Source organism: Schistocerca piceifrons, chromosome 6 (genome assembly GCF_021461385.2).
Source record: "Schistocerca piceifrons isolate TAMUIC-IGC-003096 chromosome 6, iqSchPice1.1, whole genome shotgun sequence".
Classification (NCBI taxonomy): domain Eukaryota; kingdom Metazoa; phylum Arthropoda; class Insecta; order Orthoptera; family Acrididae; genus Schistocerca; species Schistocerca piceifrons.
The window spans coordinates 95,222,221-95,239,269 of NC_060143.1; the positions used below are offsets into that span (position 1 = coordinate 95,222,221).

The following is a 17,049-nucleotide window of genomic DNA, read 5'->3' on the forward strand; positions in this document are numbered from 1 at the left end:
TGAAAACGACAATCAGGTGGAATGCAGATGCTCATTGCGTGTACTAAATGGCAGTGCTTGGTGTCCATAGATATTTGTCCTTCATAGCTGACTGGCCAGCAAGGCTGGCTGCCATGCAGGGGGCCCTGGGTTCAATTCCCGGCCAGGTTGGAGATTTAATCCACTTGGGGACTGGGTGTTGTGTCGTCCTCCTCATCATTTCATCATTATTAATGTGCAAGCTGCCAAAGCAGCAACAAATGAAAAGACTTACAACAGGCAGCTGAATACACAAGATGATGTAACCCACACAAAAATGCCCCACCCTCATTCATTCATTCACTCTCATGTCACATGTTGAACCACTTGTCTGTCTTTCTCAGCCTTCAATAATCCAGAAAATTACAATAAACTGATCATAGTCCAGTAGTTATTCAACAATGGAAAAAAAAGGAAATGTTGGCCCAAGTCAGTGCATATCAAACTTAACACAAAGAAGGGGGTAGAACCAGTTTCAAGGTGTTAGGCTTATTATAGATGTTTAACAAGCAAAGGAAGTAGAAGTTTCCAGAAAGCATACATTTTCCTTAAAAGTGATGTCAGATGTAGTTCTGAGCCAGAATAATAAGTCACTCGTGCCAAAAGCTGATATATATGAGAAAACAGGTTAGGTTAGGTTAGGTTAGCGTTTTTTAACGTCCCGTCGACAACGAGGTCATTAGAGACGGAGCGCAAGCTCGGGTTAGGGAAGGATGGGGAAGGAAATCGGCCGTGCCCTTTCAAAGGAACCATTCCAGCATTTACCTGAAACGATTTAGGGAAATCACGGAAAACCTAAATCAGGATGGCTGGAGACGGGATTGAACCGTCGTCCTCCCGAATGCGAGTCCAGTGTGCTAACCACTGCGCCACCTCGCTCGGTATGAGAAAACAACCGGACTGTTTTGTGAAAACCCATTTTGAGAGAAACTAAGTATACTTTGAAACATTCTGGATAACTGCTTTTATTTTAATATTTTATTAATTATTATAGTCTACTGATTGCAAATTGTTTTGTGATATATTTAGTAACAGAACTTGAAAACCATAATAATTCTCTGCTCAACAATTACCAAAATGAGGTAGCTATTTCAGTTACTGGTTCACTGACTTCCTTCACCTGTTGCAAAAATCCAGTGAAAGCAGTATGTTACTGTTTACTGCCAGCAGTAGTGTCTCTGCTTTAGTCATACCTTTCATAACACCATCACGTGAATGGTGACTGTCAAAACATAATAATTCAGATGTACGCTTAACATGATGTTAAGAACCAGCTGTGCTCATAATTTACATTAACTTTGGGAAAATAATAACCCACTCCACAGTTAGCAAATATCTGTCTCATATGCAAGCATGTACTACATTATTTGCAAGTATTACATTTTTGTTACAAGGGGCATTCAATTAGTAATGCAACACTTTTTTTTTCCCAGCCAAATTCAGTTGAAAAAATGCAGGATTTGCTGTGGGACATTGTGGAATGTTTCTGCTTCAGCCCCTATAGTTTCATGGACTACCAACATGTGGGTGTGCTGCAAGTAGCCTTCACAATGGTGTCTATATCGGAGGTGTGCTCCAAGCAAAAAGCTGCCATTGAATTACTTTTGGAAGAAAACCAGGGCATCGCAAATATTTATACGAGCCTGCAGAACGGTGCTTGCAGAATGTCTACAGAGATGTGGCAGTGAACGAAAGCACCATGAATTGTCAGGTGACGCATCTGTCATCGCTGCAACAAGGTCACCCAAATGTGTCCAATATCCCGCGTGCTGGAACACACAGACACACTCATTCGAGGTGATCAACAGATCACAATCAAACACCTCACTGCACAACTTGACATCTCTGTCAGCAGTGGTGACACACTCATCCATCAATTACAGGACTCAAAGGTGTGGGCCCATTGGGTTCCTCGCTGCCTAACAGAAGACAATTAAGAGTAACAAAAACCATTTGTGCAGAACTGCTTGCATGTTACAAGGCTGTTCAAGACAATTTTTTGTTGATCATCATCGCAGGCAATGAAACATGGGTTCTCTATTTCGGACTGGAAACAAAATGACAATCCATGGAGTGGTACCACTTCACCTCAACTCCAAAGAAAAAGTTCAAAGCCGCACTTTCAACTGGTAACACCATAGTGACAGACTCCTGGGACTCTGAAGGGGTTATTCTGTTTGAGTCCTCCCTCACGGTGCTCCAATCAACTCTAAAGTGTATTCGGTTACCCTCAGGGAATTGAAGAAAGAACGTCAGGGTGTTCGTTGCCAAAAAAATGCAAATGAATGTCTCCTGCTCCATGACAACACAAGGCATCACACAAAGATTGCACATGAGAGAGGACCTTACAAAACTTCACTGGACTGTTCTTCCTCATCGGTCCTACAGCCTGGGTCTCGCAGCTTCTTACTGCCATCTGTTTGGCCCACTGAGAGATGCACTCTTTGGGAAGCAATACTTTGATGATGGGGAGGTTATTGATGTAGCAAAACGTTGGCTACAACATCAACCAGTAGAGTGGTATCATGTGTGCATACAGCTCCTCCAAGTAAGGTGTCATAAGGCCGTCGTATTGAATGGAGATTATGCTGAAAAACAGCCAAAAGAGTGGGGGAATAATATGTTGTATTGGAATCCTGAGTAAAGCCTACATGCTTCCAGAAAATAATGTGTTGCATTACTTATTGAATGCCCTTCATATATTCAGATGTTCATTTTATCAACACATACTGATTTATATACAGTGGTTCATCAATCCAGCCACACACAATTGCAAAGCTATCTTGTATGTGGTCATTTCGTAACACTAAGTTTTGCAAAATAAATGATTATGCAACATGTACTCACCAACAAACTGCTGACACTCGTCTCTTAAGGCTATCTGTTGTGGAAGATCGAACACATCATTAAACAAGACCATCTGATTTCCCTTGTCAAGCACACCCAATGCCTTCTGCCATTCCTCTGGACGTAAGGCATCATCAGGAATCTCGTCTTCACCAAGGAGGGCATTCTCCAAGTCTTGCATCCTTAAACAAATTCACACAAGTAATTCAATATACACATCTGCTGAAAAATTCAAAGCCTTTTCTTGGAAATTCAGTCACATAAAATATATATTTTTTTAAAGTAATATCAGAAATATTTTGATTAGCACATAATTAATAAGTAGAAAATCATATTTACAAGAAATAGAGTTTGCAGCCTGAACCACTATTGCACGTACTTTCAAATTCCAGAAGAATGGAAAAATTGGTAGAGGCTGATGTCGGGAAAGATTAGCTTGGGTTCTGGAGAAATATATGAACACATGGGGCAAAAAAGGTTGTAGGTTTAGAAGAAAGCTTTAGCCAGTGTTGACTAGAAATTCTGAAGCTAGCAGGAATAAAATACAGGGTGCAAAAGACTATTAACAAGGTGTAAAAAAGCCAGACTGCTGTTACAAGAGTTGAAGAATATGAAAGGGAGTCATACAGGGTTGCAGCTTATCTCCAGTGTTATTCACTCTGTACACTGAGCAATCTGTGATTGAAACCAGAGAAAGATTTGGAAAGAGAGTTAAAGTTTGGGAAGAAAAACTAAGACTCTGGGGTTTGCTAAAGATATTCTAATCCTGTCAGTGACAGCAAAGGACTTGGGGAGTTCAGTTGAACACGGCAGATAATGCCTTGAAAAGAGTTTTGACGATTAACATCAACAAAAGACAAGGGCACTAGAGTCAATTAGAATTTGAAAATGAAAAAGTAGTCAATGAGTTTTGCTGTTTAGGCTTCAAAATAACTTACTATGACACTAGCAGAGAGGATATAAAATACAGACACGCAATAACAAGAAATATGTTTCTGCATAAGAGAAATTTGTTAACAATGGCTACAAACTTAAATGTCAGGAACTTTTCTCTGAGGTATTTGTCTTAAACATAGACTTGTACGGTAGTGAAATGTGGATGATAAATATTTCAGGCAAGAAAAGAACAGCAGCTTTTGAAACGTGATGCTATAAAAGAATGCCGAAGATTAAATAGGTAGATTGAATAACTAATGACTAACTACTGAATCGAACTGGAGAAAAGAGAAATTTATGGTACAACTGTCTAAAACAATGAATAAGTTGATTGGACACATCCTGGGGCACTAAAGAATTGGCAATTTGGTAATGGAGCTATGTGTCAGGGGGTAAAAATTGTAAAGAATGATCAAGGATCAAACGCAGTGAGGAGGTTCAAATGGTTGCAGGTTGTGGTAGTTAAGCAGAGATGATGAGACTTCACAGGGCAGACTAGTGTGGTGAGCTGCACCAAACCATTATTCAGATTGGAGATGACAACACTGACGTCGACACCTTTTTCAGATGCCTAAAGAATAAAGTGTTAACTGACAACAGTTAGGTATTAAGAGTACGGCACAGTAAACAAACAAAACTTATTTACTGAGGATAATATTGTAGCTTTCATTATCAGTTTTACTTGTGAGTCCATATAAGGCAACTGCAAAGTAAATAAACAAGTGTTTTTCTGTTTTCTGTTCACAGTGGACGAAATTTCAGTTTACTACAATGCCAAAAATCAGGACAAACTGGGAAAAAATGACCTATGGACACTGTCCCGCCTGAATAAAAAAAAGACGTGGACACTTTGCATACCCAGTGCTACTCACAATTTAGATCTTTTTCTTGTGTACTGATACTGAAGACAAACTCGCTGACAATCGTATGACGCTGTTCAGAGGATTATAGAGAAATAGTAAAGAGTGTGGATGAATGCATTATGAGCACATTAATTATGTTTGCCACACTATGAGGAATTGGATCCTAATAAGAAGAGATAACTCATCTGCCTAAGCAACTGTTAAAGAGTAGAATGAATTTTCACTCTTTGTGGAGTATGTATTGATTTGAAATCTCCTGGCAGATTAAAACTGTGCACTGCACTGGAACTTAAACCTGTGACCGGGTACAGTACAGTTTCAATTTGCCGGGAAGTTTCAACACTTAAGACCTTTAAGTACACTGTTTAACAAAAAAGTGAAGCACCCAGAAGACATCATCGAATGGCAGTGTATCTTCGACCGCCTACACGCCATCAGCAGGTATGTAAATGATAGTTCCAATTCTCTGTGACACACAGTATGGCCACAAGAATGCATTAGTATTACTGCCAGCCCTGGTAGGGTACACAAGGGAAGCAAAAAACATCAGGTGTCGAGTGATCAGTTTGAAGATGTGAAGATACTGCATACTCGTGCGAGACAGTTTTATAGGCACCTGACAGTGACCTCACTGTGGTTCTCTGTTTGCTCAAATCATGCAATATCCAGATTTGAGGGGCGTTCAGATGTGACTGTGGCCCGATATAGGACTGTGGAGGAATGCGAGGACAGGTGCACTCGCTGACAGGGTTCTGGCTGACCACATCTAATCACCACAATGGAGGATTGCCATATTGTGCACCAAGCACACTGTAACCCTTCACATCTGTGCCTGCCATCTGAGAACAAGGAACAGGCTCCCTGAAAAATTCTGTGCTATCCTGCACCATTGGACAGAAACTAGTAGCAACCCAACTAGGGAGTTGCCATTCAACAGGGGTGATTGCCATTAACACCACAATACAAATGGCAGCCTTTGGAGTGGTGCCATGACCAGGAACCGTGCACCACTGGTGAATCGTGTTCAGCAACGAGTTGCGGTTCTGCACTACCACATACGATGGTCGTCAGTGAATATGGCAATGACCTGGTGCGAGGTCCCATTCTTTCAATGTTTTGGAGAGGTAAAGCAATGTTACTCCTTGAGTTCACAGTATGGGGAGCCATCAAGTATGACTCTTGGTCACAGCTGGTAGTGACTGATGGAACTCTGATGACACAATGGCATGTCAAGGATATCCTGCATCCTCATGTGTTATCTCTTGCAAGATAGTGCTGTGCCGCCATTTTTCAACCGTTAAATTATCTTCGACGTGACACATTTATTTATGAACCCTCCCTGTGATGTTGAGATACTCTTGTTGCCGGCAAGCTCCCCAGATCTGCCCCAACAGAATGCATGGGATCAGTTCAGGTGTCAACTACATCCCAGTGCCAGTGTCCAGGATATCGAGGACCCATTACAACAGGTGCGGGCAAGCTTACCTCAGGAAAGGATACATCATCTTTGTGACACCATTCCTAACCAAACTACAGCACTCCTTGAAGCCACTATCATACTGATAAGTGGGCACATACTGCCAAGTTCTTTGTCAATTTCACTTGATTTTCTAATCACTGCAATAACATCACATACCCTCTCTATCAGTGGAGTTTCATTTTGTTTGCTTCTCCCCTTCCGAGTGCTTTGCTCTTTTTGGCAAACAGTGTATGATTCTCTATCTGACTCATAAATTACGCATCTATTAGCACAGTGTCATGATGGCACTTAACTCAGGTGTGACAGATGGTGGTCTGCTGATCAGTCAGTACAATGAGAGAAGCATCGATTTATTTAGTTATTAAGTTACAGTGGTTTTGTTGGCATTAGTGGCCAGGGTTGTACATAAGCCACAGAGTGCAGAGGAAGTGCAGAACTCGGCAGCAGCCTTTGCAGATAGCTCACAGTGCTAGCAGGCCAAGGGGAGGTGGAGGTATGCTGTCAGCAATTTGGTGGGTAGAGAAATGAAATGTCAGAATCCCAACTGGGAGCAGGCTCCTACAGTTGTACCTGTCATAGCTGGATGCAGTGGAAGCAAGGGTGTGCAGCTCATTGCAGTGAGTGCACAGAGCTGAACTGGGAACCTCAAGCGTGGCAGTAGCATCAGTGACATGCAGGAGCAGAGTGTGCCCAAAGAAGGCAGCCAGTCAGGCCCAGGTGTGAAACCTGCACTCGCAGATAGGTGTCCCTATGTCAGCAGCAATCAGCCAGTAGGTAGCTCCCCTACCGGAGGCGCCAATTCGACATGCAACAAGCCCAGGCACAGGCTGTAGCAGCTAGTGGAGGCGATATCTAGTAGTGGAAGGTAGACAATCCACGACAACTAGTGTAGCTGTAAGCAGTGACAGGTAATGCAGAGCTAAAATGGGCAATATTTATGCGGGCTCAATTCGTCACTGTTACGAAAGGGTACCATTTTCCATCACATAGGCCAAGACAGGGGCCCGGTGCGAGGCTCGGTCGGGTGGAAATTGTGTTATCATGACCACCATCTGGCTTCTGTCTTTCTGCTGAATCGGCAGCGTTTACAACTCTCGTTGCGGTATCGGGGCTAGGATGTGTAGAAACTTCACCTACCCCATGGCCCACGAGAAGATTCCTGCACTGTCAGCATAGCTCGCACAGAGTTTCTTGTGAAAGAACGTCTGGCCAGCTCCTGTCTGCTTCACTCCCTGACTCCCTGATGCTTCTTGTGTCAACCTGCAGTGATGTCTTCTGCTAACCTGGTCGTGGGTGTCCACTGCCAAACCGAGAGAGACTTTGGCTCTACAGACCCACAATGTAGCCAAAACTGTACACTGATTCTTCAAAAATTGTTCTCCACTCATTCTGTGAGCAGCTAATGAAAAAATTGGTTAATTTATCAAGTTAAAATTAATTAAAACCAGAAAGTGAATCAATATTTTAAAAAATCAAACATTTTTTCCGATCAAAAATCTTGAATGTTCTCTGTCCATTGCTTCACGACTATTAACATTCCATTTTTTGTGAGAGAGTTTTTGTAGTTTTGTTACCTTTTTAATGTGAATTCTCAGTTTCAGTTATGTTCTAATGATATGTTTCGGACATTGTTCTATGCCAAATGTCTTGTTATAAAACTTCCTATAACTCTAGTATATCCTATTCAGGATTAGCTTTTAATTGTTAGTTTATTAAACATCATAATCCCAATCCCAATATCAGATTAACTACTTCACTACTGAAACACAGACTTAAAAAGAAAAATAATAGTAGTAGGGAAAAATAATAAAAAAAAGAGAGAGAGAGGAGAAGAAGAAGAAGAAGAAGAAGAAGAAGAAGAATAGTGAAGGAAGGGAGGAAAGAGAATAGAAAAAAGAAATTTAAGAAAAGGGGTAGTGGGAGTGGGGGGGGGGGGGGGGAGGGGGGGGCTGGCAGCGGCAGAGGGTGTCAAAAAGAAGCATGTGACTACCGAATCTACACTAATAATAAATCTGTAAAAGAACTGCAGTGTCTGTCTGTCTTTGAACACACTAATCTCCAGAACCAACAGACAAACTTTCATAGGGTTTTTGCAGGTAACTTTGGCATAGTTTGGGGCACCATATAGGCTTCATTTCATCAAATTCAAACCACAGAAAAAAAGATACTGTGACTGGAAATTTTACTAAAGCTTCGTCTGTATGTCTGAAAATGTTAATGTCCAAAACTACTAGACACATTTTTATGTGGTTTTCACTAGTAACTTCGGCAAAGCTAGGGCACCGTATGGGCTATATTTCATCATCCCACATCTATTCTGAAATCACCGGACCAATTTACACCAAACTTACTATACCATCACTTACTGCATGGAAAGACTCACTTTGGGGGTAAGAAAGGGTGGAGGTGGAAAAGAAGTGTGGGCAACAGCATGTGAATACCCACATTTTATTCATCCAGTATTTGAGAACAAGAGCACTTTGTTATTTACAACAAACTTTACACACAATTTCACACCTTTATCAAATTTTTCTTGCCAACACCCTCCACATAATGATGAAAGTTTATCGCTTGCTGTTCATTTTTGCACCGAGAATGACTTTAATTTATTAGTTCTTTACTACAAACTGTATTTGTACTACAATTTGCAGACAATGGTCATGTATACCTCTGAATGAACCTGCAAAATTACATCATATGATACACAGTTCAGGATATATGACGTCATAAACACTAAGGTGTGTGGAAAACTTTTGCATCTTGTATGATGTTTAAATTTATTATTACTAACCCACTGAATTGATTTTGATTAAATTTGGTAAGGGGATAGCTTGAACCCTGAGGAGGAACACAGGCTACTTTAGAAAGTCAGTAGTGAAAGATACTTAGCCTATTGATGTGAAGAGTATTACGCAAATAAGGGAAAAATATTTACTCTTGGAAAAAAAGCTATTTAGTCTTTGACTTTTGAACTTTTATCAAATTTGGTTAATATGTTCTATGTGATACAATTCACAGGCATGAATACAATGTTTATACAATTCACGGGCATGAATACAATGTTTATCCAATCTTAAACATGTTTAATGTATACTTCCACACTATTTGTTCTATAATGTATAGGTTGTATAATGTATAGCTACTGTGTACTATCCAGTATTTGAGAATGAGAACACTCATTGACTTTAAGTGAACTCTAGACATAAGTTCACACCTCTACAAGATCTCTTTCCGTCTGCACCCTCCACAAAATGATGAAAATAAAAAAAAAATATTGCTTATTACATTTTTGTTCTTCAGGCAATAAAACTGTCCCTTCAGGCTTGACATTTTAATTTATTACTTCTTTACTACACTGTATTCACGTCACATTTTGTAGGCAGTGTTCACGTACAGCACTGAATATATACGGAAAATTTTATCACTATACAGCACATAGTTCAGGATATACGATGTCATAAACACTATGTGCAAAAAAACTGCCACAATGTGCACAACATTTGAATTTATTACTTCTTAGATACTAACTCTACTCTCAACACATTTAGCACACAGTGTTCACATATACTGCTGAATGTATCTACAAAATTATATCACTGTATGGCACAGAGAGCAAGGGGGAGGAGGAGATGAACAGACAAAGGGAAAAAAGGTGGTGGACAGCGAGAGAGAGAGAGAGAGAGAGAGAGAGAGAGAGAGAGAGAGAGGGGGGGGGGGGGGGGGGCGTGGAGTAGCAAACGGAGACAGAGGGAGGGGCAGGAGGAGACTGACTAATAGAACTGAAATAAAATAAATACATACCTGGGCAATGCCTAGTACTCAGTTACTAAGAACAGCAAAAAAATTAAAGTGATAATGCAACATTCATGTTAATGGTGGTCTTAGAAAATGGTATGCTACGACCCATCAACTGCAGCCTATGACACTATCTGGAGCACTGAAATATGCCCGGCATTTCAATGCCACACTTGAAAATAATGGCCTTCACTGTGGGCAATTTCCATACTAATTTAATGACTTGTTGCCAGTTACCAGTCACATAAAGTGTTTGTGTCAAATGTGATTGTCAGACTGTTTTTATGCTGTCCCAGTTGAGTTGTCATTCACCTATCAAACATATTCGAGTCGTTTCACCTGAGTGACCACTTGGACAATTATTTCTCAACATGACTCATTTTTTTATTTTTTGAAGCCAACATTCTGCATGTATTCTCCAAATCTACAAGTTGACTGTGCACAATCCATCACAAACAGGCATTCCACCAATATGCCATGTAAGCACCATTAATTCTTATAACAACACTGTGCTGCATCTTTTGGTGCTCTGAATGGGAGCCACTTCAATGTCGTAGAAATCGGAAATTCTTCATTGCAGTGCTTGCCATTTTGTGCATTACTCTGGATGCTTTCTCAATTATTTCATAATTATTTATATGGGTATTGTATTTCCCATTTCCATACAGATATGTGTGTCCATATCGGTTTATTCTTTCTTACTAAATGGGACACCTCTCTGTCCTAGAGGATAGATATTTGGTTATCAATAACTTGCCTTCCAATAACATCAATACATTACTGCTTATGACAATTTATTACATTTGTATCACTGCTGTATCATCTACATCTGTATTCCGTAATACTTCCTACGCGTTACAATAAAGACACATTGCTAGTCACCACGTGCAGGAATACATTTGCTGCATGTGGGCAGATAGGGTGTGCTGGTGACAGGGTAGGGCTGCTTGGTGTAGTCGGGAGGTTTGGCGGGGATGGAAGGGATAGTGGAAAAGGAGGGAAGTGGAGGAAGGGAAAGAGACTAGTGTGTGTGTTTGTGGAATAGAAAGCTGTGTAGTGATGAAGTGGGAGCAGAGAATGGGATACGTTACTGACGCACAGGGAGTAATGAATATTGTGGTCGGTGGAGGGGGGGCGGGGGGAGGGGGATGAGGAGTGGGAGGGAGGCGCTCACAGCAACATAGGATATGTTTGCCTATTGCAAGGAGGGTTCCCAACAGCACAATACAGAAAAGCTGGTGTTTCTAGGAAGGATCAAGATGGTGCAATCTTTGCAGCAGTCATTGAAGTGAAGCACACTGCACTGGACAGCATGTTCAGCAAATGTGTGGTCCAGCTGTCTCTTGGCCACAGTTTGTCGGTGGCCATTCACACAGCTTGTTGGTTCTCATGGCCACGTAGAATGCAGCACACTGGTTGCAGCTTAATTTGTAGATCATATGACTGCTTTCACAAGTAGCCCTGCCTTTCATGGAATGAGAGATACCTGTGACAGCACTGAAGTGGGTGTTGGTGGGAGGATGTATGGAACAGATCTTGCATCTAGATCTATTGCAGAGATATGAACCAAGTGGCAAGGCTTTGAGATCAGTGGTAGAATAGGGATGGACAACGCTATTGTGTAGGTTCGGTAGGCAGCAGAATACCACTATGGGAGGGGTGTGGGAAGGGTAATGAGCGAGATATTCCTCATTTCAGCATACTACACTCATGCTGATAAATTAAGAAATCATGCTGATACATGGTGAAACAAGGCTCTGGTGGGCAGTTTGCAGGTTTAAATCACCTCAGGGTATGACCCCCGCCCCAAGAACCACAGACCTTTGCGTTGGTGGGGAGGCTTGCGTGCCTCAACAATACAGATAGCCGTACCGTAGGTGCAACCACAACGGAGGGGTATCTGTTGAGAGGCCATACAAACGTGTGGTTCCTGAAGAGGGGCAGCAGCCTTTTCAGTAGTTGCAGGGGCAACAGTCTGGATGATTGACTGATCTGGCCTTGTAACACTAACCAAAATAGCCTTGCTGTTCCGATACTGCTAACGGCTGAAAGCAAGGGGAAACTACAGCAGTAATTTTTTCCGAGGGCATGCAGCTTTACTGTATGATTAAATGATGATGGCGTCCTTGTGGGTAAAATATTCCGGAGGTAAAATAGTCCTCCATTCGGATCTCCAGGCGGGGACTACTCAGGAGGACGTTGTTATCAGGAGAAAGAAAACTGCCTTTCTACGGATCGGAGCGTGGAATGTCAGATCCCTTAATCGGGCAGGAAGGTTAGAAAATTTAAAAATGGAAATGGACAGGTTAAAGTTAGATATAGTGGGAATTAGTGAAGTTCGGTGGTAGGAGGAACAAGACTTTTGGTCAGGTGAATACAGGGTTATAAATACAAAATCAAATAGGGGTAATGCAGGAGTAGGTTTAATAATGAATAAAAACATAGGAGTACGGGTAAGCTACTACAAACAGCATAGTGAATGCATTATTGTGGCCAAGATAGACACGAAGCCCACGCCTATTACAGTAGTACAAGTTTATATGCCAACTAGCTCTGCAGATGACGAAGAAATTGATGAAATGTATGATGATATAAAAGAAATTATTCAGGTAGTGAAGGGAGACGAAAATTTAATAGTCATGGGTGACTGGAATTCAAGAGTAGGAAGAGGGAGAGAAGGAAACATAGTAGGCGAATATGGATTGGGGGAAAGAAATGAAAGAGGAAGCCGTCTGGTAGAATTTTGCACAGAGCATAACTTAATCATAGCTAACACTTGCTTCAAGAATCATGAAAGAAGGTTGTACACATGGAAGAATCCTGGAAATAATAGAAGGTATCAGATAGATTAAATAATGGTAAGACAGAGATTTAGGAACCAGGTATTAAATTGTAAGACATTTCCAGGGGCAGATGTGGACTCGGACCACAATCTATTGGTTATGAACGGTACATTAAAACTGAAGAAACTGCAAAAAGGTGGGAATTTAAGGAGATGGGACCTGGATAAACTGAAAGAACCAGAGGTTGTACAGAGTTTCAGGGAGAGCATAAGGGAACAATTGACAGGAATGGGGGAAAGAAATACAGTAGAAGAAGAATGGGTAACTTTGAGAGATGAAATAGTGAAGGCAGCAGAGGATCAAATAGGTAAAAAGACTAGGGCTAGTAGAAACCCTTGGGTAACAGAAGAAATATTAAATTTAATTGATGAAAAGAGAAAATATAAAAATGCAGTAAATGAAGAAGGCAAAAAGGAATACAAATGTCTCAAAAATGATATCGAAAGGAAGTGCAAAATGGCTAAGCAAGGTTGGCTAGAGGACAAATGTAAGGATGTAGAGGCTTATCTCACTAGGGGTAAGATAGATACTGCGTACAGGAAAATTAGAGAGACCTTTGGAGAAAGGAGAACCACTTGCATGAATATCAAGAGCTCAGATGGAAACCCAGTTCTAAGCAAAGAAGGGAAAGCAGAAAGGTGGAAGGAGTATATAGAGGGTCTATACAAGAGCAATGTACTTGAGGACGATATTATGGAAATGGAAGAGGATGTAGATGAAGATGAAATGGGAGATATGATACTGCGTGAAGAGTCTGACAGAGCACTGAAAGACCTGAGTTGAAACAAGGCCCCCGGAGTAGACAATGTTCCATTAGAACTACTGACAGCCTTGGGAGAACCAGTCCTGACAAAACTCTACCATCTGGTGTGCAAGACGTATGAGACAGGCGAAATACCCTCAGACTTCAAGAGGAATATGATAATTCCAATCCCAAAGAAAGCAGGTGTTGACAGATGTGAAAATTACCGAACTATCAGTTTAATAAGTCACAGCTGCAAAATACTAACACAAATTCTTTACAGATGAATGGAAAAACTGGTAGAAGCCGACCTCGGGGAAGATCAGTTTGGATTCCGTAGAAATGTTGGAACATGTGAGGCAATACTGACCCTACGACTTATCTTAGAAAATAGATTAAGGAAAGGCAAACCTACATTTCTAGCATTTGTAGACTTAGAGAAAGCGTTTGACAATGTTGATTGGAATACTCTCTTTCAAATTCTGAAGGTGGCAGGGGTCAAATACAGGGAACAAAAGGCTATTTACAATTTGTACAGAAACCAGATGGCAGTTATAATAGTCGAGGGGTATGAAAGGGAAGCAGTGGTTGGGAGGGGAGTGAGACAGGGTTGTAGCCTATCCCCGATGTTATTCAATCTGTATATTGAGCAAGCAATAAAGGAAACAAAAGTAAAGTTCGGAGTAGGTATTAAAATCGATGGAGAAGAAATAAAAACTTTGGGGTTCGCCGATGACATTGTAATTCTGTCAAAGACAGCAAAGGACTTGGAAGAGCAGTTGAACGGAATGGACAGTGTCTTGAAAGGAGGGTATAAGATGAACATCAACAAAAGCAAAACGAGGAGAATGGAATGTAGTCGAATTAAGTCGGGTGATGCTGAGGGAATTAGATTAGGAAATGAGACACTTAAAGTAGTAAAGGAGTTTTGCTATTTGGGGAGCAAAATAACTCATGATGGTCGAAGTAGAGAGGATATAAAATGTAGACTGGCAATGGCAAGGAAAGTGTTTCTGAAGAAGAGAAATTTGTTAACATCGAGTATTGATTTAAGTGTTAGGAAGTCGTTTCTGAAAGTATTTGTATGGAGTGTAGCCATGTATGGAAGTGAAACGTGGACAATAAATTATTTGGACAAGAAGAGAATAGAAGCTTTCGAAATGTGGTGCTACAGAAGAATGCTGAAGATTAGATGGGTAGATCACGTAACTAATAAGGAGGTAATGAATAGAATTGGGGAGAGGAGGAGTTTGTGGCACAACTTGACAAGAAGAAGGGACCAGTTGGTAGGACATGTTCTGAGGCATCAGCGGATCACCAATTTAGTATTGGAGGGCAGCGTAGAGGGTAAAAATCGTAGAGAGAGACCAAGAGATGAATACACTAAGCAGATTCAGAAGGATGTAGGCTGCAGTAGGTACTGGGAGATGAAGAAGCTTGCACAGGATAGAGTAGCATAGAGAACTGCATCAAACCAGTCTCAGGAGTGAAGACCACAACAACAACAACAACAACAGGGTATGACCATGCAGTGCATTTGACCTGCAGTCGTCGCAGTGGCGCTGGCAACAGTCCACATACGCAGAGGTGTGTTGGAGCATATCAGAGTACTGTGCAACGAGTAAGTGTGCAGATGCTTTCAGATGTCCCAATGGTGACTGTGTGTTGAAAATGGCTCAAAGAACACATATTGATACGTTATGAGGGGTAGAATGCTATTGGCACTGGAGGCTGGTCAAACACAGCAGGTCGTAGCACGGGCCCTCCATGTGCCACAAAGTGTGATCTCAAGATTATGGCAATGATTCCAGCAGACAGGAAACACGTCCAGGCGCTACAGTACGGGACGTCCACAGTGTACAACACCACAAAAGGACCGATTCTCACCATTAGTGCCCGCAGACGGCCACGGAGTACTGCAGGTAGCCTTGCTCGGGACCTTACCGCAGCCACTGTAACAGTTGTCTCCAGACACACAGTCTACAGACAACTGAACAGACAACTGGAGACCTGCAAGGTGCATTCCACTGACCCCTGGTCACAGGAGAGCCCATAAAGCCTGGTGTCAAGAACACAGTACATGGTTATTGGAACAGTGGTCCCAGGTTATGTTCATGGACAAGTCCAGGTATAGCCTGAACAGTGATTCTCGCTGGGTCCCTTAATGTTCTTGAAAGGGACCTATATGGAGGCCGTGGTTTTATGGTGTGGGGTGGGATTATGATTGGTGCACATACACCCCTGCAAGTCTTTGACAGAGGAACTGTACAGGTCAGGTGTATAGGGACGTCATTTTGCACCTGTATGTCCACCTTTTCAGGGGTGCAGTGGGTTCCACCTTCCTCCTAGTGGATGATAATGCACGGCCCCACCGAGCTGCCATCATGGAGGATTGCCTTGAAACAGAAGATATCATGTGAATGGAGTGGCCTGCCTGTTCTCCAGATCTAAAACCCATCGAGCATGTCTGGGATGCTCTCAGTCGACGTATCGCTGCACATGTTCAAACCCCTACAACACTTCAGGAGCTCCGACAGGCACTGGTGCTAGAATGGGAGGCTATACCCCAGCAGCTGCTCGACCACCCGATCCAGAGTATGTCAACCCGTTGTGCAGCCCGTGTACGTGTGCATGGTGACCATATCCCATATTGATGTCAGGGTACATGCGCAGGAAACAGTGGTGTTTTGTAGCACATGTGGATGGTTTTCTCAACTTATCACCAATACCGCAGACTTACAGATCTGTGTCATGTGTGTTCCCTATGTGCCTATGCTATTAGTGCCAGTTTTGTGTAGTGCCACATTGTGTGGCACCACATTCTGCAATTATCCTTAATTTATGAGCATAAGTGTATGAGAGGTACTGAAGCCCTGGCAGAAATGTAGTTCAGCTGCTTCACTCTTGGATGGTAGTGAGTCAGAAGGGGGTTGCCCTTTGGCCTGATGTCGGGTACGTGGGATGTGGTAGGTGACAGGAGATACAAGGCAGGGGAGAACTGTTTCTGTAAAAAGTTGGGAGGGTAATTACTGCCTGTGAAGGCCATATATTTGAGGAGCAACTGCTTGTCACTACATGTATGACGGGCACAAATGGCTAGACTGTATGGAAGGGTATGGTATGAAATGGGTGGCAGCTGTCGAAGTGGCGGTGTTGCGGAAGGTTAGTAGCTTGATATGTGGCTTGTTGGATTGAGGAGGACCAGGTGAAGCAAATGGGAGAGAAGGTGTTGAGGTTCTAGAGGAACATGGATAGGGTGTCCTCACCCTCAATCTAGACCACGAATATGTCGTCAATGAATTTAGTCCAAGTGTAGGGTATGGGATTCTGGGAGGTTAGGAAGGATTCCTCTAGATGCCCAATGAATAGGTTGGCATAAAATGGTGTCATGCAGGTGCACATTACTGTACTGTGATCTGTTTGTAGGTGAAGCCTTTGAAGGGGTAGTAATTGGGAGTGAGGATATAGTTGGTCATGGTGACCACGAAGGAAATTTTATATTTGGAGTCTGTTGGGCATTAGGAA

At 42.1% G+C, this 17,049-nt stretch overlaps 1 protein-coding gene across 1 annotated transcript in view; it reads right to left on the reverse strand.

The window, feature by feature from the left end:
* Positions 1-17,049, reverse strand: part of LOC124802789 (TBC1 domain family member 23) — a 234,115-nt gene that overhangs the window by 197,006 nt on the left and 20,060 nt on the right. The window contains exon 2 of the mRNA XM_047263790.1: positions 2,866-3,047. Coding sequence (XP_047119746.1) covers positions 2,866-3,047 — 182 coding nt within the window. The remainder of the gene's footprint in view (positions 1-2,865; positions 3,048-17,049) is intronic.